Source organism: Lepidochelys kempii, chromosome 6 (assembly GCF_965140285.1).
Source record: "Lepidochelys kempii isolate rLepKem1 chromosome 6, rLepKem1.hap1, whole genome shotgun sequence".
Classification (NCBI taxonomy): Eukaryota; Metazoa; Chordata; order Testudines; family Cheloniidae; genus Lepidochelys; species Lepidochelys kempii.
This window is the reverse complement of record NC_136385.1, coordinates 94378549-94403815: the sequence shown is the minus strand read 5'-3', so window position 1 is coordinate 94403815 and position 25267 is coordinate 94378549. Positions and strand designations below refer to the sequence as shown.

The following is a 25267-nucleotide window of genomic DNA, read 5'->3' as shown; positions in this document are numbered from 1 at the left end:
CTTTGGGATAGCCCACAGTATGAACAGTGGGGGAAAAAGTTCTAAACTATGGTGGAAAATTATATTTCTTGTTGACTTTGTTCTGAATGGCAATGATGATTTAAGAAATACACAGCTCCCTTCACCCACAAGGACTGCAAGACGTAGAACAGCACAACATGGTGAGTAACACTGCCAGGGTCTATGGGCTATGCTGTATGGAGGTGACATATTACTATTCCTTTGTGGCATGACATAACATACAAATAAATATGGTTGGAGGCAACAGCAGCCATTGTTCCCACAGCAAACAAGGGAACCAGGGCCTATGTTTCCCACATTGTGGCATCAGTGCTGAGATAATCCTATTGTTGGACATGGTCTGTATTGGATGGGAGATCTCTAGGATGTGGCAGAAAGTGATGCTGGCAATTCCACAGTTGGTGCTCCTCCCATTGTGATAGGGGAGTGCTAAACTCCTGGACCTACCATCTTTAATTTGAAATGTAAATCCAATCTCCTGTTACTTCTGGGTGTGCCACATTTTTCAGCAACAGGAACTTGGATTATGGTGCCCGGGCCCAATTGCCATTTGGGTAAGCTGCTGCCTACCTAAAATTCTACCTGTAATTTAATTAGGTAGGGTTTCCTCCTGCCTTTCTTGTACTAAATTGTCAGTCAAGGTTGCTATGTGTTGTTCAACTGATGTCCTGTTCCACAATAAGGTGGCTCCATTTCAGTGACAGTGGAAGTGATTCATGTGTCTATGACTCTTAAGAGCTCCTGCAAAGTCCTTGCCTCACACCCACTGTGCACCTGACAAGAGAGACTACAGAAAAACACTTGTATGATATATAGTATTTTATTTGAGAAACAGCATGTTGTCATGTTGTTAAAAAGTGTAATGTGGTCCATATTTACAGGGAACAGAGAAAACGCATTCAAGTGTTTACTATTAAGCGCACTCAACATGCTAACATTCTTTTAATTTTTGTTGGGGGTGTTTTATGGAATTCTCTGCATTTTGTTGCATTTTTTAGGGATAAAAGAAATTCCATAATCTTGAATTATATCACACACCCCTGGAATGCCCTGTGCTGCATAAATTATGCAAACCTGCCCCACTGGGTACACATTTTGTCTATTAAAAACCCTGTGAGCCAGGTGCATAATGTCTTCAATGATGAAAGTGAATGAACACTGAATGAGGCAGGACTCCTACAGTCCGTTATTGGTTAGATAAAGACTGGGCAAGACAGTGAGGTTAATGGTGTTTATTCCCCTCAGGATAATATCTGAGAATTAAAAGAATGGTACAAAATGGGTTTATGACTATTCCAAACTATTACATTAGAAAAAATAATGTATATGTGCCATCATTGCCCTTGATTGGAATCAATCAGTGTTTCAGCTGTGTGTCATAGACCTTATACTTCTCACAGCTACCAGAAATAAATTCTTCAGTTCAGGTAAATATGGTCTGCTTTTTAGTACAGCAAGAGGCTTCAAGTACCATCTCCGCTGCCACCAGGCCATTCCAATCACCCATGGTATGCAGCATCATGATAGATGTGACATCCTAAGCAGCCATAGATTTGTTACAATATTTTAATCTTTTTAGCAGTTTTTCCCCTATGTAGTTCCAGAGATGTTACAAGATCTGTAGAGGTGGGACAATGGAGAAAAGCCCTGCCATTGGCTCTCATTGAGCAGCCAGCTTAACTTCAGTACCCAGAAAGATAATGGAGCAAAAAATAATGGAGCCACATTCACAGTCCCCCCATCCCAGGTATACAGTCTCAGGTTCTTTTCCCAGTTCTGGTATGTAGCCATAGCTCTAAGGATTCTTCCCAGAGTCCCTGTCTTCTTAAACAACGCAACTGAGGCCCAACTCCGTACGTGCAGCTGCTGTCCTCTCGGCAGTCATCACTGGGCTCAGTCTGCAACCAGACCAGTGGGGACCATTTCGGTGTCCTCACCTACTCAGGCCAGGTTCTGGGCTCAGTCCCCTGAGGCTCAGCCTGCCCACACTGATCTGTCCACAGGCCTGCTCCTCATCCATCCAGCCAAACACCTGGTCTTTGGCAGCCTTCCTTGGGCTCAGTGCTGCCTGCAGTGAGTTGTCCATGGTCCTGCCAGCCAGGCAGGAACCTAATCCCATCTGATTCTGGTTCCCCTGTCCCCCCAGAGTTCCAGGCAGGAACTGAACTTTCTGCTCTGCTGCTTGCTTTTCATATGGCTCTTCTGGCCCCTGGTTGGTCGCTCCAGCAGCGCCTCTGATTGGTTGCTTTCCTGCAGCCACTCTAGGCTGCCTGCAACTGGAGGACTCCTCCGCTACTCTATTCTGCGGCGGGGTGACACAGGGGCCTCAGGACCTAGTCCACCCCATCACACCAAACTAATAGCTTTCTTTGACAAGGTAACAGTCCTTGTGGATAAGGAGAAGCTGTAGATATGGTATATCTTGGTTTTAGTAAGGCTTTTGATACTGACGCACATGACATTCTCATAAACAAAATAGGGAAATACAACCTAGATGGAGCTACTATAAGGTGGGTGCATAACTGGTTGGAAAACCATTCCCAGACAACAGTTATCAGTAGTTCACAGTCAAGCTGGGAGGGCATATCAAATGGGGCCCCACAGGGATCAGTTCTGGGTCCGGTTCTGTTCAATATCTTCACCAATGATTTAGATAAGTGGATAGAGATTACATTGATAACGTTTGCGAGCAATACCATGATGGGAGGGATTTCAAATGCTTTGGAGGGTAGGATTAAAATTCAAAATGATCTGGACAAACTGGAGAAATGGTCTGAAGTAAATAGGATGAAATTCAATAAGGACAAATGCAAAGTACTCCACTTAGGAAGGAACCATCAGTTGCACAATACAAAATGGGAAATGACTGCCTACGAAGGAATATTGCAGAAAGGGATCTGGGGGTCTTAGTGGATCACAAGTTAAATATGAGTCGACAGTGTAACACTATTGCAAAAAAAGCAAACATCATTCTGGGATGTATTAGCAGGAGTGTTGTAAGCAAGACACAAGTAGTCATTCTTTTGCTTTACTCCACCCTGATTAGGCCTCAACTGGAGTATTGTGTCCAGTTCTGGGCCCCACATTTCAGAAAAGATATGAACAAATTGGAGAGAGACCAGAGAAGAGCAACAAAAAATGGTTAAAGGTCTTGAAAACATGACCTATGAGGAAAAATTGAAAAAATTGGGTTTGTTTAGTCTGAAGAGAAGAGTGAAGGGGGACATGCTAACAGTTTTCAAGTACATTAAAGGTTGTTTCAAGGAGGAAGGAGGTAAACTGTTCTCATTAACCTCTGAGGCTAGGATAAGAAGCAATGGTCTTAACTTCCAGCAAGGGAGGTTTAGGTTGTACATTAGGAAAAACTTCCAGTCTGAATGGTTAAGCACTGGAATAAATTGCCTGTGGAGGTTGTGGAAACTCTGCCATCCTACACCTGTCATAGATGGTTTAGATAATATTTGGTCCTACCTTGAAGTGCAGGGGACTGGACTAGATGACTTCTCGAGGTCCCTACCAGTCCTATGAGTCTATGATTTTGACAGACATTGATATCAGCCAATAGCAGTACTGCCTATAGTTCCTCTACACCTTGCCCATTTTGAATAATGTTTTCAATTCTTTAAAATGAGCTTCTCCTCGTGGAAGGAAGAACAGTTGACATACTGGTCATAAAGATGTCAGCATGCTAACAGGTTAATAGGCAATTAAACCTGAACCTAGGCTTATTCTAAGCATCTCTTGTGGTAACAGTTAATTAGCATAACAACATCCCTGTTTTGTTTCATGCTTGCTGATGGTACTGTTCATTCTCAGGAGAGAACAGAAATGGTAATTTACCCCCTGGGATTTTGGAAATAATTATAAATGTACCAAGTCATTTGACCCCTATTCATGATCAGGCCTGGGTGCAGTGAAATCCACTGAGAGGAAAAAGCTATTTTGCTGTAATGAAGTGTTCACAGATGACTGTTTAACATCACAGCCACTGAGTGAGTAGCAATTTCATTTGTAAAATGACTCTAGGATTTTTCTTAGGCCTCCTCACTTTCCACATTCAGAATGAAAATATTTTCAGTGTATTGCACTTTCTGCTGGCTAGAACAATGGGGTAGGGAAATATAATGAACCTTCACTGCTGATCAAAAATTCCTGCACTAAGTCAACAGGATTCCTTGTGGTGTCAGAGGTTTTCCTGAGGATTTTCATGACTGTGCCAGCAGGATATGGGAAACATGCTCAAGACAGATCTTGCAGGGGGTGACACTTAAGAAAAATGATTATTCCTGGGAGGGGCAATTTTTCAGTGGTGATAGTACTAGTGAGAGGTTATTATTTCTCCACAGAAGAGCACAGGCAGAGGCAGTGCAACACACCACACAACAACACCACACACCACACAACAACATGCCTCACCCCTGACCCAGAGGAACTTCGGGAAAGAGGAAGTTCACTTTGTATGGCCCATTCAGACCTTGGCCTCTCTCCTTAGACTGCTAACAAGTGGGCAAATTAATAGCAACTGTGATTCCGATACTTGTCTCAGTGGAAAAACTCTAGGTATTTCTAAGGTGTTCCCTACTATAACCTCTGCGAGCAAACGCACAGGCTGCCCTCACAACTCATTTCGCAGAGGCTTCTGATCAACGGACCTGGTATGTTTTTAATGTAAGCTTCCATCCTCCCTCTGCCACCACAGCTCACCAGCTCTTCTTTGCTCCCTGATGGGCATTTTCTAGAAGCAGCACTTTCTACTGGACAGGCTAGCCTTGCAATGCAAAGAACAGGCAGGATGGTAGGCCATAGTGACAGAGTTACAATGGAGGCCACTAGTAGGACAGGCTAGTTGTTGCTCCAAAACTGCCTAGAGTGAGAAGAGGCTCCTTCTTGGAGCAGCCTCTTCTTTCTATCATTCTGTCTCCCAGGATCTTTTCACTTCTCTGAATATTGTCCAACATCTGTGCCCTCAGAAGCTGCTATTTTGATTTTAACATTGTCAGTAGGTTGACAATTTCTCCCTTTTGATGGCTTTATTCAGGAATTAGTACATTAGCACTGCTTACAAACAGCTGGCTTCCCCATCGACTCATCAGTATATCAGGTCTCCTAGTGCCTTGAAAGAAAGACAGGAAATGAAACAAGAGAGAAATAGCCATCTGATCATTGCCTGCTGGGCAGAATTTTAAGCTGTCCAAGAAGACCCTCAGGCTTCATTATAACTGTAGAATAGCAGAAGTGTTGCTTTTCTAGACACGCCCCACCCCCACCCCCACCCCAGTGTGATACCCTCAGAATCTGATAGAATATAGCTGCTTTCTCAGGTAAATGCAACTGCTCACAGCTGATATGAGGGAAAGACTGGGATGTGGAAATACATGAATAATATGGCCGAAGAACTGAAAAGCAAAGTTTAGAAGCCTCTTCCACCCCTTCCACTTCCCCCAGTCAGACTGACTGAAATCCTGCAATCATCGCCATGGGAATGTTAGCAGGTCACCCCACTTTTCCTGGAAGAACGTAGTAAGGCAAAGACTACGCCCTAATGACTGATGGATAAGGCAAAACAAAGCCATCCAATGACCTGGTAAAACTCATATCCAAAGCTCACAGAACCATCATCTGACTCTGGAATCTGCCCCTCCCATCTTCCACTCCTTTCCAGCGTACACCAGGCACCACCCACCGCATCTTCCTGGCTGGTTTTTGGTATGTGGGGGATCTATCCATCTGTCTAGGTGCTATTCTAGCACTCAGAACCCCAGCAATTAATTAAAGTGCTGTAATTCATATTTAGTGATGAATTACTAGTTTTCTATGCTGGTTTGGATATTTTATTTGGTTATCTTATCTTCATGCCCTTCCAAACTATTTTTGTCTTTAGTTACACTCTCAGGTTGGGCTCTGAGTCTGCAGAGTCTCAGATCTTTACAAAGAGAAATATAGAACACTGCACTCAAATTTCCAAAGGCGGCAGAGGACTTCAGAAAACCAGAGAGTTAATAAAACAAGGGAGATGACAAGTGTGTTGTGCAGACTGCCTAATGTGTTTCCAGGGAGTGATGACTGTCAGATAGTCAAAAGGGTGCATTCCATCTGGGTCCCAACCCTATAATGCAGTGTACAAAGGGACTTAGGGGACTATATTCTAAACAGTGCTGTCCCTTTAAAACCAAGTGACTTTAGAAAACCAACTGAAAATTGACAGACCAGAACTGCAGCCTTTCTAAAGAGGAAAACAATACTACCTTTAGGGTCAACCAACCTCTGTTAACCAAGTCTGGGCTAACTGGAATTTGGTAAATCAAGGCTATACCAGAGTTTTTTAGATCAGATTTAAGGCCTCCAGGACATTAAGTGACATGGGACCTTTGTGCTATGGCAAAAAATGCATTCTAATGTCACTGCTTTTTCTGACTTTACACATAATCTTTTGTCCTTTATTGTTTAGTATTAAATCCTACCCCGCAGGGATGAAACGACAATGAACTATGCCCCAGCAGCACTTCAGTCTTCTCAGTCCTTGCAGTACTGGTGTAATTAAGGTCACTGTTAAAAACCTTCATTTGTTAGAGTTCTGCATCCAGTAATACAAACCACTACGGTCTCTTCACCAGCTACTCAGGTTCAGAACTGCTCAAATTGCTGTGATCTGCCCAGAATTTACTGCCAAGGGCAGCTTTCAGGATGGTGAGGAGCGCTCGGTGCTGATTAGTACCTGTTCTGTTTTTTTTTTGTTTTTTTAATCATGCAAAGTCTTATTAGAAAATGCCTCCTAGGGCTGCTCCCTATCGAAATTAAAACATGCACAAACACCCTCTTCTTCCCCACACACTATGTCATGTTTTCCAATGTTTAGGTCAATTTTCTGCTCATGAAAGTGCAGGGTTGATAGTACTGAAAATCCTCCACGTAGCCACAGAACAGGTACAGCTCAGATGGTGGAAAAGCAATCTTCCTGCACACAGTACCCACTGCCTTATCCCTGCCCTGGAGGGCCCCAGAGAGGAGTCCAGTCTCAAAGGCCATGCAAAGTCTGTTGAGACTGCCAACTGTGGGCTTTATCACATGGATAACTGTCCGCTGTTATCGGGACTGAGGCCAACACATCACCTGACACAAGCCATCGAACAGCCTTCAGATGGCAATAGCTTTCAGTCACTACACATCCGGGCTGGATTCAAATTAGCAAGTTGGAGGCAAAAGACTCCACATCCGTTACTTTGTCACAGAGAGGAATCTTTCATTTAAACCTGGAATGCTACCGGAGGATGGCAGAGAGAATCTCTTTTTAACATGACCATCCAAAAATACAGCTTCCTTCCTGCCTTTCTCCCCACACTGCAGTGACAGCATTGGGCTGAACTGGCACCTGAATACATGACTTCCAGCCCAAAGGTGAGAATGCTACCAGCTAAGCTGTTCAGACACTAAAGCTCCTAAAAGTAGCTGCCATGTTGCAATACAACATGCTAATGACTTGTCATTATTTCCCAGGCTTTGTTAGCATTAATTTCCTCCTGGATTACATTAAATTGGCATTAGGAGATACTAACATCACAAATATGATGGGAACAGCTAATCATATCACCTCATTTTACAGATAATATTTTCTTGTTAGAGCATTATTAAGCTTTTATTAAAATGACAGCAGATTCCTTAAGAAAACAGAGAAAGGCTCGTAGTGTTACAATGTTTTGATTAGATTTGGGTTAGCCTGGTTGCATATTTGTTTTGATAACACAGTGAGAGAAAAGCTCTTAACATTTCCTGGAGATTCATATATCCCAGGCTCCTGCTTTATGTTGCTACATTGGTGCTTAACAAAATGAAACTTTGACATTTTGGAAAATGGAATTTAACAGGGCACTAAATACAACACAGTCTGCAGCTGGAAGGGGAGAGCTGGCCTCATGTCTTAGCTACCTGCTATTGTCAGAGGTAGCTCCACAATTAACTGGACTCCAAGCAAGGAGCCAACCATGAGGCCCCCTAACGGGGTCTCCTAGTGGCAACTGCGCTATGAGATCTCTTCCTCCCCTCTGTCCCTGCTACTTGAAATGGAAGGAAAAGTAGACTCACAGGTTGCTGAGGCTTCAAGACTCTCACAAATGAACGTTCTAGGGAGAAGCGAAGGCCTCACTACGAAATGTCAAGTGAGAACCCAGCAGTGTTCCTTGGACCAAAGACGACAGCTGCCTCCAAATTATTGCCTCCTATATCGGTAGCCCCTACCTCCTTGTCTGTGATCAGAGAGACAATGCGGGAAGGTGGGAGAGATGTAAAGGAGGCCAGGAAACAGACAGCAAAAAAACAACCCAGAAATGTCACGAACATGAGGACTTCTGCACTCTATACTCCAAAAGCTACCATATCTGAAACGCATGCAGTGCCATCCCTGGGGCTTCAGTTTGGCTAGGACACTGAAGAATACACCCCTAGGAATGAGAGATGGTCACTGAAAAAGAGAGATACAGAATGCAAGGACTAGAGCACACTGGAGAGGTAAAGAAATACTGGATAGCCTGGCACAATAGATGAGGAACATTATAATGGCTTTCCTACCTTCCTCATAGGTATGTTGGCCACTTCAGGAGGCTGGATACAAGAGGAGATGGACAAAAGAGCTGTTCCCCTTGGGAAAATCCTGTGTTCTTATGTTCAGAGTTCAGACCCCCTTCATTTTTTAAAAAGTTTATGTTTGTACAGAAACATTTGACAGGCCCAAATCTCTCCTTCAAAGCCAGACAACACAATTGTTCCATCTGTTAGGTCTGTGCTGAGAAATCACTCTACACAGCTTCAAACTCTGTGATCTGAGGAACTGATTCTGATCTTGCTTCCACTGGTGTAACTCTACAGACTTTAATGGAATTACCCCAATTTAAGTGAGATAAGCATCAGGCCCTTCAGACTTCAGATTTTGCCAGTGGAGGTCTTTCCAAGAGTGAAATGAGGGGGCATTTTTTAAAATAAAATAGATACATGAAAAGAAGAACATGCCCCCTATACACAGGATACCAGATCAATCATCCCACCCTACAATTTGGGGGCATGAAAGCGATGGGGAGTGAAGAAGAGCAGGAAAAATGCGGTGGTGAAAGGCAGAGCATGACATTATCAGGAAATGTGAACAACCCACAGATGCAGCAAAATAGCACAAAAGCTCCTCCAACCCAAAACCATCCTTCAATGAACAAAAAGAGCAATGAGAATCAAAGTCCTTACCTGTCACTGCATGCTGGAAGCCTTGGAGGCAGCATGAGCTGCAGTGCTGTCTATGACCAGGCTAGTAGGATACCCGGGCCACGTCACTTTTACTATTCCATGGGATCTCCCAACCACAGCTCTGTTTGCTTTTAAAACATGATCCAGGTCTCCTGTGTTCAGTTAGCAATGGTGACTGCATAATCTGAGGCCCCTCAACTGGACAGGAAGTTTATTTCTTGAGCTCACTCACCACCCTCACCCTTAAACCCCTCTCCTCACCTCAACATACAGCACATCCTCCCAACCTCTGAAATGTTACCCTGAATCCAAGGAGGGATTCAGGCTACCCAGAAAATTAATCAACCTAGGAGACCAACAGCCATATGTGTAACTCCCGCTCCACAAATAAATCACCAGGCACCTATAAGGATGAGATTTTGCTTTTGCTGTTGCCTAAGCAAGTTGAGTTTAGATTTGATCAGGGATATAGTTTCCTCACTAGTCAACTCCCGCATAATTCCCTTCCAGTAATTGGGATGGACAGACAGCCTGAGTCATTCCACCAGGCCGGCAGTGCAGCAAAGGTTTGGAGGGGAAAAAAAAGAAAGAAAGAAAAAGAAAAACCAAGCAAAAAATCATAAAAACTAAATTAGGAAAATCCAAGTTGTTTTAAAAATAAATAACATCTTTGCCAGAAGAACATATTTAAATATGCAAAAGTCTAGACTATTAAAAATTCATGAAAGCAAAATGATTTAGAGAGATGCTGACACTGGTGGGGAAACTGACACAAACTGCTTGTCTGATTTCTTTTGTCTGTCTTTTTTTCTTTCTTTCCTTTTTCTTTTTTATTATTACTGAAGGACATTCATTTGCATGAAAACAGAATCTTTGTTTCCTCCTGCTGCTGCTGATTCCACACCTGAAGACAGAGCCCTTTCTGGGTGACACTGCAGGAACCAACTGTTCTCAAATAGGGGTGGGGCTGGGGAGTACATCAGATGCTACCTCTGAGATCAGTGCTCAGAGGACACACTAATGAGCATGGTACAAGTTCCTGGATGGATGGAGGAATAAGCAGCAAGGAGCATGGGAAGTCTTAGGAAACAAAAGATCCCATTTCTATGCAAATGTCCTCAGTAGTGCTGGACAGAAACTGGCAATCTCATTTTGCAGGGATTCAGGGAATATTTTTCCTAGCCTTGTTTTGCACCCCTTGAATACAATATTCAAACTAACCTAAAAGCTCAAAAGGAAATTCAGACAAAGGCTCCATGTTCCTCCTGCTTTCAGATCCATGGAGCCAGCCAGTTCCGCCTGGCACTGCATAGGATACTAGCCAGCCCACATCCTGCACACATCTCTGTGTACTCCTGCTCCATTGCAGACTGACATGTGAGGCAGCTGCCAGTGTCCAGGAGGGGAAACAGGTGTGCCATCTGTTCAGGTGTATATCATCCCCTGCTACATCTGCACACCTCTCCTTGGTTTGGGCCAATACCATATGCGAACCAAATATTGTATGGTTTCCATCACTGCACCTGCACAGAGAGTCCCAAACTGAAGGGAGAGTAGCAAAGGGAATCATTCCCAGCGAGAATCTGCCATTGCTGCTGCTGGCTGTTGTTTCAATGCTGGCTGCAAACTACTTGTTTGCTCCAGAGAGCAGAGTCTGAGGCTGTCCCTCCTGGGGCAGCTCCTGGGGCTGTTAGAAAACTCAGCCTGAATGAAGTGACCTGACATAACTTGCTCCTTTCCTGGCCTCCCACTAGCTCAGATGGGACAGACTATATAGCTCAAAGGATAAAGGCAACAGGGTTTAGAAAACCCACCAAGCCAGTTTTGCCTTCTTGTCTTCTGGTACCTCCAGACCAACTTGTTCAGCCTTCTATAAAGGCCCCTGCATGGAGCACAGCACAGAAGGGCCACCAGTTCAGAAAAGAATTTTGTTTTAATTAGAGATAAGCCTTAAAAAAAACAAACACACTTGGGTCCAGCCGCCCCTAACTTTGGGGGCTGATTGGTTCCAAAATCCAGACCCACGTTTTGTGGCCTGAGGCCCATACTTATTTCAACAAGTTCTAAACTCATGATTTTTGAAATATGGCAGAAGAGGCTCTCTCTGCTGCACTACAGAGTTTCTGGCTGGGATGTGGTCTTTAATGATTACTCTGCATGGCATTCCTAAGCCTCCTTCTGTCTCACACAGACTGAAAGGGACCCAGAGTTAGTCCCTCAGATGGAATTTGTCACAGAAGCCTAGCTGGTGAGGTGACCTGCAGGTGATTCTCATATAAGAGTCTGAGATGCTACCCCAAATGCCAAGGGCTTCTTTTCTTCCCCTCCGCACACAAAAAAAGCCTGCCAGCCCCCTTAAAAATGGTATTGAAGAACTATCAGATTAAGCAGCCACCACTCTGTCCTGGACACGTTTTACTATAGGAGTGTTTTTCAGGTAGTGGAGAAGTGTATACAGTACCTGTTGTTACCTTTATGTGTTCTCTAAATATCTCTAAAGGCATTTCCCAAAAGACAACAGGTTACTACTGAAACACATTTTCATCTCATCCCAATGTCAGGGATTGGGAGCTTTTCTGCAAAAGCACTGAAACAACAGTTCATCTCCTCCTGGGAGAAACCTCACATAATACATTTGCATACAATCACCACGATTCTTTCCCTCCTCCCCCAGCCCCAGATCCCACCCCATCTTTGATTTTTGTATTTAAAAAATGAATAAGAAAGATAAAAAAAAGAAAGAAAAAGAAAAACAGCTTATAAACTAGCAAAGGAAATAAAGTTAATTTCTTTTTTTAATATATAGAGAAAAAAATGAAACTTGAGGGAAAACTTACTGGCGTTACAGTTTATCCTGATACAGTCTAGATGGGGAAAAATAAATGAAAGATGAAATTGCATCCTTCAAGGTAACAGCTGCAGACATCCAAAAACAATCAGTCCACCCTTCCGGGGACAGACACACGCAAAGAGATGTGGCCATTTTATATTTATATACAGTCTGTACAAGCTCAGGCATGGGTGTATATGTATAGTATATTCTATTGAAATATCAGATACATATGCATATATATATATACATACACACACACACACATATATATATATATACACACATCCGTATAGAGAGATATACCTATATACATATATATCCACATATCGACACAGAAAGTTCTTTTCTTTTTAAGGAAACCTATGCAACTAAGATTATCTACTGCTTCAGACCATGAACTGATATTAATTAAAAGGAAAAAAAATTGTCAAGTAATTAAGGCACAAAAAATAATCTTCCTCAAAATGCAAGTCATACCCCAATGTCCTTTCTATTTTTTGAAACCCTCTGCAATTTCTCTAAGAAGCTTGAAGTTTAAAGGCAACCTTTACACTTGGTTTCTTTTGAATTAATTCATAGTTATTGCATAAATATACCACCTGTCCAACACAGTATACCTGTAAAATCAGTCTTTCAACGTTGGTTGGTGCAATATTTAACCCTTTCCACCTCTCCCCAGGACAGACCCTCTCTCACTCCCCTTAGTGTTAGCCCAGATTGCTTTGAAAAAATGTGCACAGGTGCATTTGCCACTGTCCATTCAAGTGAGGAAAGGGTTAATATACCCCCCCCCGCAGTTGTGTCCTATCATAAAATGGCCACTTGCAAACGGCTAACCGCACGAACACCCAGCCCAGATTTCAGCTACTTTTTGGGAGGTTGGGGTTATTTTTTGATTGGTTGGGGGAGGGATTTTTTTTTCTTTTTTTGGTTCAAAGATACCCAGCTCGGCCAGCTCCGTGGAGCCCAGTCTCGTCTTGCTGCCTGAATGTTAGTACTGAATGAGACACCTGTAGCATTCAGGCAGAAGATGTAACAGGCAGTGAAGTGGCAGACCTCAGAATCTTTGACAGCCCTGCCTGCTTCACTCGGGGGTTCCACACAGGGGGGAGGGAGAAAAGGAGCATCGGAAGGAAAGGAGGAAAGAAAAAGAAACAAAGGGATACAGAATTCTGTTTGTTCGCTCTAATTAACAGTAACTGAGGAGCCTCCACAGAGAAAACAAGTGCTGTTTGATGGCCTGAACCAGAGACCTTCTGAGCACCTCCTGCTTCCACTTAACTTACTAGAAACAGCAAGTTCTCAGCCCTTCTCAGGATGAGGCCCCTGGGGAGGCTCTTGCATTTAGGGTGCCTGGTTTGATCCTTGGGGTTGTGAACATCCCCCACTGGAGTGCCCCAACGTGAGCACCCCAGCGTGAGCATGGAGTTAATGCATCACCACAGTACCAGGCGTCTTTGACCTCCCTGGCCTTCTCTCCTAAATCCCAGGTTAAGGATCATAGTTTCTGAGTTCTGGCCATCCTGACCGGATATCCTGGAGGAGAGCCTCTGTAACCACAGCCTTGCCCAGCTGTTCCTCTGTATCATGGGGATATGGCCCAGCAGCAGAAGATATACAGAAAGTGAGAGAGACTAGAAAGAACACAGAGTGGGAGGAGAGCTAATTCAGCTGCATATCAGGGTGAAATGCTTTTACTCCAAAGGGTGTAATAAGGACAATTCTTTCAGTAGCAGAAATAAACTGCAACTTTAAAAAATAAAAAGGAGGGGGGTGAAGGAAAAGAATCAGTTTCTATAAATAAAGAAGGGGTGGAAGTGATTAGGGACATACCAATCAGAAGCAGCAATGCCAGAGAGAGTCTGTTCTCAAGCAGAACTTCTCTTGAGAAAATCTGGGGTTGGTTTTGTGCGATTAGGTTTGTCATGTGTCGTCAACCGCAACAGAAAAGTGGGAGCAAACAGCCCTGGAGCAATTGGTACGATCACCATACAGTGGTAGCTATATCCCTTATGGGAGGGGTGAGGGAAGCCCTCTAAAATATATAAGAAACCAGCTGTCTTTTCCTCTCTGACCAGAGAGAGAGAGAGAGAGAGAGATTGTGTGACTGAATAGTAGACTGAGCTAGACCAAGAACAAGTGGTATGGCTAGATCAGTACAGGGGTTTACTGGGGACAAAGTCACAAACGATCAGTATGGAGAAATATGGCAGGGTTCTGAACAACAATAATCAAGCTGGGAAACTAAAAAGTCAGTGGCAAATATGATTGATTTGCCTGGAGAATTCTTGCTTCTTTATGTAGGGGTTTTGAATGGTTCCACATGTACCAAAGTATTTTTTTCAGAGTGAGCTGCTGTATGGGGGTGGAGGATCAGTGCTTCAAGAGAGACACAAATACACTCCTTGTTTTGTCTGGTAGGTTTTTTAATGTACAATGAGAGACCACGCCATTTAGTGATCTGCTAAAATGACCTGGATTTTGTGGGAGGCTAGATTTCCAGGCTCTGAGAACATGAGAACACTGACTGATCCCTCCTCCAGTTCCCACCCAAAAATGAAAACCAGCCAGGGCACTGTCCTCCAATACCAATGGCTGCCCTAGTGGAGATCTTCCATGGGAAGTGTTCACATTGGAGGGATTCCGAATCTGCTGAAGATCTCGTGAACCATCTGTTTATTTGAACCAACCCTCTGAGACGTTTAAGATTCACCCAGGACTGGATTTTATCACCCCATGATACCAGTGACATGTGACCTACTGAAACTGAAGTTGCTCAGTACCTCTCAAAATCAGGCCCAAACTGTTTCAAGTTGGGCAGCAAAAAACAGAGGCACCTAATGGCTACTGCAAAACCTTAGGATCAAGTCTTTATTTTCCTGCCCCAGGGCACCAATTTTGGCCTTAGCCTAGCGTAGCAGAGAGGATTAAGCCATCAGTGAGTAAAACTATTTTCTCCCCATTATACCAAGCTTCAAAAGGATGAAAATGGCTCTTTAAATCAGAGCAACATTATGAAACCAATGCACTTCCAGGTTGTTGTGGAGTAGAAGGTACGTATTAAGGCACAGATCCATGTAGCCAAAGCAAGATCAGCTGAGGAGCTTGGCAGTAATTAAAGAAACCTCCTGGGATTCCCCACGTTCGTATTGGTGCAGTAAGGCTTTCGGTAATCCTCGCTGAGGATTCTCAACACTGTAATTGGGTTGATTACTCTGAAACTAATGGGATTTGCTTTATTTCACTCTGGCTGAATTCCTGACTCAAAGGGGTTTTCTGTTCCTTTGAATTTTAAAGGTGAACATGACCAGAGTAGCTGTAGATCTAGTTAGCAACTGTTAGGTTTAGTCTATGAATGAGATGTCTGGAGGGTAGGGGGCAACGCCAAAGCGCCATGTCTATGGGTGGGGGACTGGGAAGAGCCAGGGAAGACCTAGTCCAGAGACCTCCCTTCATTTATTCCTACTGTAAATCAGGAGCTCCTCACCAACAGCTCAGTCGGTAGGATCTCCTAGCACTGGATTTTCAGGAGCATGTTACCTGGGCACAGGTAGAGGGGTTCCTCTGCACACAGGTTAATGGCTCCAGCGCAATGGGCTAAAGTTAAAGGTAGCATTGGTATGTAATTTAAGGGAAACACAAGTGTGCATAGACAGAGTGTGGTGTGCAGAAGTTGTGGAAAGGAAGCAAGGACAGGAAACAGAGCAGCGTGAATGAAGGGCTCTAACAGCCAGAAATAACTTATTTAAATGGTAGATGCTGAATTCATCCCTGGAGTCATTGCACTGCAGTTTCTGGAATTACACCAGGGCTCTCATGGCCCTGTTTATCTGCAGGACACAGTTGTTGTGTATATCTGCCCCGTCACCCTGGAGTCCTCCATCTACACACTCATTGAAAGATTTGCTGCTTCGGGTGGTCCCTTCTTCAGTCATGTATGGGTGGTGTGCAACAGTCAGGATCTTCTGGAAACTATGCCTGCCTGTGTTTCTCAGCATCTGTCTTTGTGAGGTGTGTATCAGTCCTTTTGAGGAGCAGGGAAATTCTAAGAATCCCCACATTTGTCAGGGATGGGGAGGCACTGGAGTGTGCTGGGGGTGGGGGCAAAGAAATCATGAGCAAGACTGGAAAGTAGATTTGGAAATGCAAACTTCTCACTAAGGACTCTTCTGAGAATGGACAGGGTGAGCAATTATAGGGCCATCCTACCCCCAGTCCCTACCTATTGTCATAATAATTCCTGTAACAGGAATTGTGAGAGGGTCAGTGATAAAAAAAAAAAAAAAAAAGGAATGTGGCATTTCAGCGCAGAACCGGGGCTGTGATTTCCCCACACTGGGCAGTAGGGGGGCAAAGGTGAGCTGTCTCAGTCTCTCACTAGGGGACAGGGTGCTCATCAGCACAGATACTTAGCTTGCAGAGCATTGCTAAGGCATAGGATCTTTCTTCAGAATCAGTGAAAGGGAACATCTGCATGTGATTGGGGGGTGGGGGGCATGTTACTTCCTTCAATAAGGTTCAGACCTAGCTCTGGAAGTGCAGGCCACAGGATCCCAGCAGTGTTGGATGGGAAAGGGGAAGCACAGGACAAATTAATGGGGGCCTGGTGACTGCTGCTTACTCTGGATCATTTCTGCTGGATATAGTAAAACAAAACAAGGAACCTAACAAGCCAAGATGTGTTGTGCATATGTTGGGTGTGAATGAAAAAGTGCCTCATTAGTGGCAGAGTCTGAGGAGCTGGTGGGGGGGGAGGGCAGTGTCAAAGTGCAGCAGCTGTGTCTGGCTGGGTAGGGTACAAGACTGTTTTCTGCAGGGCATGTGGAAACTGAGTGCAAAATTATGTGTAAATGAAATGTATGAAAAGATGTTGTGTGTACTGTGTGTGTAAAGCAGTGTCAACGAGAGTGGGTGCCTGTGGTGTTCTGTGCATGCATGTGCTTTGTGCGTGATACGCACACATTTGTAACAGAGAGTGACGCGTATGAGGGACAAGTCATTCTCTCTGGAAGGGAGCATACGGCCTCAGCAGTGCTGGAGGACTCTGACCCACAGCCACTGAGCCAAACACCTCTCGGGGCAAAGCAGAAATTACTGGTTTGGAAAGCCCAAGACATCACTGCTCCCCTCAAGGCCGAAGCTCAGCTCAGGATAGGAAGAAGTCATGAGTCAGAGGAGCTTCGTATGTGCTATGCTGCAGTAGGGGCTTTATTCCAGTCACCAGTATCTTGAGGGAGTGCATGGGAGAGGAGAAGACAGAAGCTAAATGCTCTCAAACATAGCTCAAGGGCAGCAGAAGCCAACCAAGAGGAGGGCAGAGGAAGAAAGTTGCTGTTCCCAGCTGGTATGCCATTTGTCTCACACTCAGCATGTCTTTGAAGTAGCAAGGGCTATTCCAGGGCACCCCTCACTGTATTTCTCTCTCTCTCTCTCTCTTTCTCTCTCTCAACTCAGTTGTGAGATCCACCACATTTGGGTTCTAACCTTCACACAGCAAACATTCAATATGTTGTGAAATGTGCTAACACAAAGAACACACTGCCCCAGGTCCCTGGCTGGGATGGTCTGAAACAGCTCCTCATCCCCTTTAAATGAACAGAATTAATAGTCAAGGCTCTTTCCTTCCCCCTCCCACCCAAGTCTGCATTGGAGTAAGCATTCCTGGTTTAGTTTTTAAGCAATGAATGCTGCAGTGGTGAGGGGGATATGCCAGCCCCTGCAGGCTGCTCTGTACACTCTGTTCTCAGGGCTGTTTGCTGTGCGGGCCGCAGGCTTCAGGCCTTTGAAGGGTTGAATACCATCTTTTGATTTACCATGGCTGATGGGGTGTGAGAAGCTTTACAACTCAAATACTCAGGGGGGAAAAACAACAGCACAAAAAAAATACTCAAACCATAACAGAACCCAAATGGAATTGAATGAGGAAAAAAAGGACAGTTCTTAGTAATAGCTTTAAATAACTTAGAAAAAAAGCACAACTAGATAATACACCACTCAAAACAGTCTGTGCTGATACAGATCTGGCGCTTACTAGCCCATTTGTGGATTTGGACGTATGACTGGTCAGATCTGAGCTCCCCCTTATTTGGAGTTGGCGGCTTTCTGTCCCTGAAAAGCGCATTTTGGCAGTGTTGAGTCAGAAGGTCTTGGATTTCACTTGGATGTAACCTGTCTCCTCAAATAGTTGACAAGAACTCCAACTAAACAACTGGGAGGTGATGGCTGGGCTTTTTGGCACTGCAAAGCTTCCCCCCACTCCCCAAGGTCTGAGATTTGATCTCTTCCTTCAATAACAACATAATCTAAGCCCTTTGGAAAACAGAGAAGTCCTGATTTAAGGTCTTGTGGGAAACCTTTGCAACTCGGGGGGGGGGGGGGGTTCAGACACCTAGGGATAACTTGGTTCAGCATTCCAAATCATGGAAATTATGGTTCTGTGGCTCAAATCACTGGGGGAGCAGAGCTCCACAGGCTCTCCCTAGCTGCAGCATTGGTCATTTTTTTGGAGTACAGACATTCACAGCTCTGCAGGGTCAAAGCTCCATGTCTGCGAAGCTTGGGAGTTCAGCAAAAATAATGATTCAGTCACTGTGTCTCCAGCATAACTGACCTTCAGTAACAGAGTTTTGGTTCACCAGGGTTTCCCCATGTACCAGTCCCTTAGCAAGGACAGTAGGTAGTATATATTGTAATATGAAGTTCTTGGTCAAAACTCTGGTAAAATGCTCAGAAAGCATTTTTAGTCATATTCTTTAGGTGGTAGGGCATTAAAAGCCAGATGTTTAGCATCTGGCCCAGGTGGTCTAATGGTCCCCAGAAGGTCTGTAACAATTTACCACAGCTGATGAAACAAGCACTATTGGCAGGCATTGGAAGAAAACGTTTTCTGCTCTCCTCGTGAAAGGGAAAGCCACTATGATATAAAGTAGAACCCTTTAAAGTGAGGAAGGGGAGGTTAAATGGGCAGAAAATGTTTCCTGCCTTGCCAGTACCGGAGTGCCCTCTTCCCTCACTGACTTCCATGGAAGTTGACGGTGTCTCAATACCTATCAGGTGGCACCCTGCTCAGCAGAAAAAGGGGGTAGAGCTCAGTAAGGACAACACTTTACATGCCGAAGTGTCTTGTGTGAGAGGATCTCCAAGTGCTTTGCAAGCATCCACTATTGAAGCCTCACTGCTTCCCTATGAGGTAAAGTAGCTTTAGCACCTTTAGCAGAGGGATAAAGTGAAGCACTGGAAGGTAAAGGGACTTGCTCAGGATTACAGTGAGACCGTGGCAAAATTCAGAATAGAACCCAGGTGTCCCAGATTCCTAACCCCTGCTCTAACAACATAACACGCTCTCCCTCTTAAAATATGAGATTTGGCCTCACAGAACTTTGATTCTCAGAAAGACAAACTTTTTCACTCTCTAATTATCAGAAAGTTTCAGAAAAGGGACCGCGAGAAGGGACAGAAATTCTCAGGGTGCTAGATTATTAGGACAAATAATGTTGGATGGGAAAAACAAGCAGCTGCAAACACACTAATCCACACACATGCTGGAGTTGTTTGAAAGATTCTCTTTATATGTTGGACTACAGAACAATAATTCTTTGGAACTGATCCCCAAAGGGGACATGGTAGGCATAAGGAATTCTCCACTTCACTTAGAACTGATACAGGCAGAGATGGATGCCACTTGAGAAGTCATTGTGGCGGCTGGAGATGATCTATTTCCCCATGGACCAGTGCAATTTAGTACTGCCTCTGCTGCCATGCTGGCTGAACACTCAATGATGCTTTACACTACTCTAGTTCAGCTGAGTACAGCATGTAAATTCCAGGCAACGGAAGCTATGTAACAGTGCAGTATTTTTCCATCTAAGGGAACACTTAAAGCTTCCAGATCCTCATGGGATGGCGACTATTTTCATTTCTCATTTTTAAAGATAGGGCTTGTTCTAACACATCATCCCCTTTTCATCCTCCAAACCCAACAGTAAAAGAAAGGGTTGACTTTCCCTTCCAGAGCCAAAGGAGGCTAGAAGCAGTTCTTTTGGAAACCAGTTAATGCCCCCTCCTGGATCAGCCCTAGAGGCATCACTGCAGGGCAACATGTTACATTGTTCCTTGTTGACCTCCAACAGCTGAAAGTCCAGATGAGGACCAAGGTGGAGCAGTCCCTAGAAGCATCATTCAAGTTACAGCTCATTTGGGTCTGGTGCGGCATGATCTAGATAATACCACCTATGTCTAGCTGTGACATGATTCAATGACCGAATCACATCAATATATAATCCGATGTGCGACACTGTCACTGCACTGTGCAAAGTCATTGCCATGTCTCTTCTTCACATTATGGCCCAGCCAGGACTCAGGAGTGAGTTTCCGATTGATAGCTCATAGTATTTAGGAGGAGATGTCACAATGGGGCTTGGAATTTCAAAAGCTAGCCCAAGCTCATCATGGAGCATACACTTAGTTCCTGTTAGATACCCTAAATATTAGGGGAGGCTTACCATTTCCAATAAGTATCACGGCTCTGCAGTTCTAGCTCAGATTCTCCTCTCAGTTATACTGATGCAACCACATGTAGTCAAGCAGATAGCAGCAGTATAAGTGAGAAGAGTATTTGACTTTGTGTTTATGTTCAACTCCAAAAATACCAAACAACCAAACCTACCCAATCTCTCTTATCCCTTCCTCCCCCCCCCCAGGCACTTTGTCTCTTCAAAATTTTCAGACATGGAAAGTCAAAAATCAGGGGACCATCCACACTGCTGGCCTACAATGATGAGAGAATGGGGGGGGGGGCTGGACACATCCTCAACCAAATATCCCTAAATAATTAGAGAGTGGATCGTTTTGTTGATCTACAGACCCCAGTTACTCAGCTCAGGTTAATAAGAGAGTCTGTGTTTGTTATGAAGGAAACTCCCCCACAACCATCATTTTTATTATCAAATTTGTTCCCACTCAGGTTCTGTCTGAGAATGAATAACTTTGAGGAGCAGAAGTACGCTTGGCAAACTGGTCAACTGACTCAAACAATGTCAGTTGTTTGGTCAACTTTGAACGCCTATTTGACTATGGTCAAATATTGCAGCAAGAATGTCCTGATGCAGGTGGCAGCCTACCTTTTTGATTGCATCAGGTTGCTATTCTTGCATTTTTAGAAAACTTCATGTAATTGTGTTTCACATTTTTCAGAGTTAAAATAACTCAGTTAAGTAATTTTTTGTAATTAGGAATAAGTATCTAAGGCATACACTATCAAAATCATAAAGTCTTACTCTTTTTTGTTATTGTTCTCATGGTTCTAATATTTATGAGTGCTTTAAAATATTTGATCATTTTGACATAATTTGACTGATCAATTGACCATTTTTTGGACTGGTATATTGACCCACCTTACACAAAACATAAAGATAGGGGGAGCACCCAAAGGGGTTATTATTGATGCCTTTGAGTTTAAAAAAACATACTAAGCCATTCAATAGTAAGAGTCTTAAAGGCTACAACCTACATTAGAGTTACTTGAGCATGGGGGGCCATTACTTCAGAACATGACAGTATTTTTTAAAGGGTTTGGGTCCTGGGAAGGTTCAGCATTCAAACCATTAAACCAAGACTAGTCTCTTGAGAGCCTGGGATTCACAGCACCTACCCCTTCCCTCCATGTCTGTTTGGCTTCCCTCCCATGACCTGCTCTGACTGTTTTGAGTGGTGGAAAAGAGGCTGAATTAATGAGTATATGATTGATCAAAAGATGGACCAAGTAGCATGTTTTACACAAAGCTAACCAGTTCCAGAACAAGAAAGGAAACTTAAACATAAAGACTTGAAAACCACCACTATCCATGACCAAGAGTTGACATCAAATGTCCATGCAGAAACTGTCAGAGAGAATTTCTCTCTCCACAGATAATATCATTAAAAGGGTCTCAGCAGCTACTTTAGAAATCAATCATATCCGATCAAACCAACAGAAAAAAAGAAAAATGATAAAGAAAACACTAATCACAAGCCCAAACTAAAAGTGGAAGGGGGAATCTCTGTAGGATACCTAAATTGACCATGAGTTTGACACGCCCTCCATCTAGCTCCAGGCGAAGGGTGTCGGCAGAATCCCGTGAAGTGGTGGCCATTAAGAGCCCATAGGCACGCTGGGACATGAAGCGGAAAGACACATCTTCTGCCTCTGTGTGCATGACCATGGGCATGATGATCTTCATGTACATGCTGCCATCGTAGCTCAGGATGGAAGCCTCTGCAGAGAAGAAAAGAAACAATGACTAACCACGAGAGCTACGTAATGCTTCTATGGTCACTTACACACTGTTTATATAGGTTTCAGAGTAACAGCCGTGTTAGTCTGTATTCGCAAAAAGAATATATTTATCTTAGATATATATATTATATATATCTGTTTATATAGCAATCACTTCACCCACCACTGAAATGTAGCCACTTCTGGGGTATAAACGCAGTGGCCTCACCCAACAGTGGCCTCACCCAGCAATATTACACAACAGGTTAGAGCAGGAAGCAGAAGATATTGTATCCAGTTAAAATTACAATGTAAGGAAGCAGAATACAGTTGTCCACACTAGAATTTCCCAGGACTCCCAGGATAGCACCTCCTCTTGTGAAAAGGGCAATGAGATCTTTAATGAACACTTGTTGCCAGGACCTTAATTTTATTATCTTCTAAAAGACAGCTTCTTCTCTGGCAGCCCAGCTTGCCCTAGCACTGTCCAGGGTCACTAGTTTAGACCGTCCCTATTGATTCACCAAAACCTCTTCCTGCAGCACGTGGTTTTACTTTGGAGATCACAGATCAAATATTTTAAGGAATGCCACTTATTTGGTAAGGCAATTGGTCAGATAGAGACTATTTTCCAAGCAACAATTTTGCAAGGACTCACAGACTGTGATACAACTGTACAATTTTTAAACCCATATAGTGATATTTCTTAAATATAAGCTTTGCCCAGTAATTTTCATACGGCCTTCCTTTATGTCTTTAAAATGAACAGCTGGTCATCAGCCTGCTTGAAGATATCCTGCCCACACACAGGACAGGCCCAGCATTTAGAAAAACGTTACAGCCTGAGATGGTATCACTTCAGCAATCACATACATTCACAAATTGTATACAGGCTGGCACAAGCCCTTTCTCAACCAGGGATGACGGGCAATGGCTCCTTCAACCTTGCAGAAGCTCCATTACCCAGAGGACAAAACATTCTGAAATAGCCCAATTGTCACAATCAACACAGCTGTTCAGTGAGCTGCCAGTCAGCCTAAAGGTCTAGCTGACTATCATCCAGAGGGATGTTTGTGGCCCAAAAATGGGTACCAGGAATTTTACAAGGACAAGAAACACACAGAAAATATGTCAAGCCTCACTTTTTTTAAAAAAAAAAACATTGTTAGAAATTAAGAAAAAAACCCACGCGTGTTATCTTTCATCTAGGACCTACAAAAATCCTGAGAGGGAGAGGTATTGTTTAGAATAGATCAAGGAAGTATAACTAGAAAAGGGTGAAGCTGAGCAAAGGAAAAATTGAGGCTAGATAGCAGGAAAAATTTACCTTAGGGTAAGTTAGTGTGTGGAACAGTCTTCCAAGAAAAGTGGTTGAACTCTGATTGCTTGGGGATACTAAAAACTAGGTTGGGTAAAGCCCTGCAGAATAGACTACAGGAAATATTAGCCAGGGATGGACTATCAGCTCTTCTCTGCCTCTATTTTGCATGTGATCCTATGAGCTTATGAGTCTGTTCTCTCCTTGGGATGTGTGTAAAACTCATTTGTTTTAATGGAGGGGACATTGGAGGGGACAAATATGTACTGGCACGGTACAGGTTTTCTATCTCTGACTTCTCTTTCTCTATTATTTTTTCCCTTACTGGTACAAGTTGGCTAACGTTCCTGGAGACATGCTGATATGATCAATGGTTATGTGATGCAAAACAAGGAAAGAAACAAACCAAGACCCATGTCAGGTTTAAGTATCACTAGAAACACAGGAAATGGCATAGGATAGAGCAGGGGTCTCAAACTTAAATGATCACGAGGGCCACATGAGGACTACTACATTGGCCTGAGGGCCACATCACGAAACCCCCCCAACTGACCCCACTCCACCCCTTCCATGAGGCCCTGCCCCTGCCCCACCTCTTCCCAGCCCCCATTCCAACCCCTTCCCCGAAATTCCCACCCCAACTCCACCCCCTCCCTGCCCCCAGGGGGTGCAGGAGGGCTGCAGGGTGCGGCAGGAGGCTCAGGTCAGGGGGTCGGGGTGCAGGAGGACTGTGGGGTGCGGCAGGGGGCTCAGGGCAGGGGGTCAGGGTGCAGCAAGGGATCGTTGGGCAGGCTCCGGCCCGGCGCGCACCAGGGGCAGGGCAGGCTCCCCGCCTGCCTGCCCTGCCCCTGCGCTGCTCCAGGAAGCGGCTGGCACCTGGGGGGGGGGCGCGCACAGGGTTCTGTGTGTTGCCCTGGGCGTGCCTCCAGGCACCGCCTCCGGCAGCTCCCATTGGCTGGGAACGGGGAACCGCGGCCAATAGTAGCTTCGGGGGAGGTACCTGGAGGAGCAGCCAGGGCAATACACAGACCCCTGTGCCTTCCCGGTGTGCGCCGGGCCGGCCAGAGCCGCTCTAGGTAAAGGCTGGGAGGCCGTGGGGAGCTGGCGGGCCGTGGAAAATAACCCTGGGGCTGCATGCGGGCCACGTGTTTGAGACCCCTGGGATAGAGGTAGGAAGAACACCAGGAAAACGGAAAAGGAAAATCAGAGTCAGGAAAGAAATTACATTTTTCTATCTTCTTCAAGGACGTTACAGAAAATAGGGGTGTGAGGGGAGGAAAGGAGCTATAAAAATAAGTACTTAATATTCTCTATTTCCACAATTTTTTTGCCTGAGGAGACTGATGTACATCTCTAAAGGGGTGGAATTGAAGTCTCATGCTAAAACTCTGGCCACCTGTACAGATTTATAATTATTGTTTCAGTCCCTGAATATGCATAAGGGGTCCCTGGATTAGTAAATTTTATAAATTCCATAAACACAATACATGAATTAGTGTCCCCTTTTCCTTGGAGATAACACTGAGTTATAGCAATCACTACATGTGAGATATTAATCACAGAATCATGTAAGAGAATCCAGAGTTTGAAAAGACTTCCTATGGTGTGACACAGGCAG

At 44.3% G+C, this 25267-nt stretch overlaps 1 protein-coding gene across 6 annotated transcripts in view; it reads right to left on the bottom strand.

Annotated features, from left to right (window-relative positions):
- NRXN3 (neurexin 3) overlaps nucleotides 1-25267 on the bottom strand; it is a 1346778-nt gene that overhangs the window by 855469 nt on the left and 466042 nt on the right. For all 6 annotated transcript variants that reach the window (XM_073349326.2, XM_073349320.1, XM_073349317.1 and 3 more), the window contains one exon: nucleotides 22128-22331. In XM_073349326.2, the coding sequence (XP_073205427.1) occupies nucleotides 22128-22331 (204 nt within the window). The remainder of the gene's footprint in view (nucleotides 1-22127; nucleotides 22332-25267) is intronic.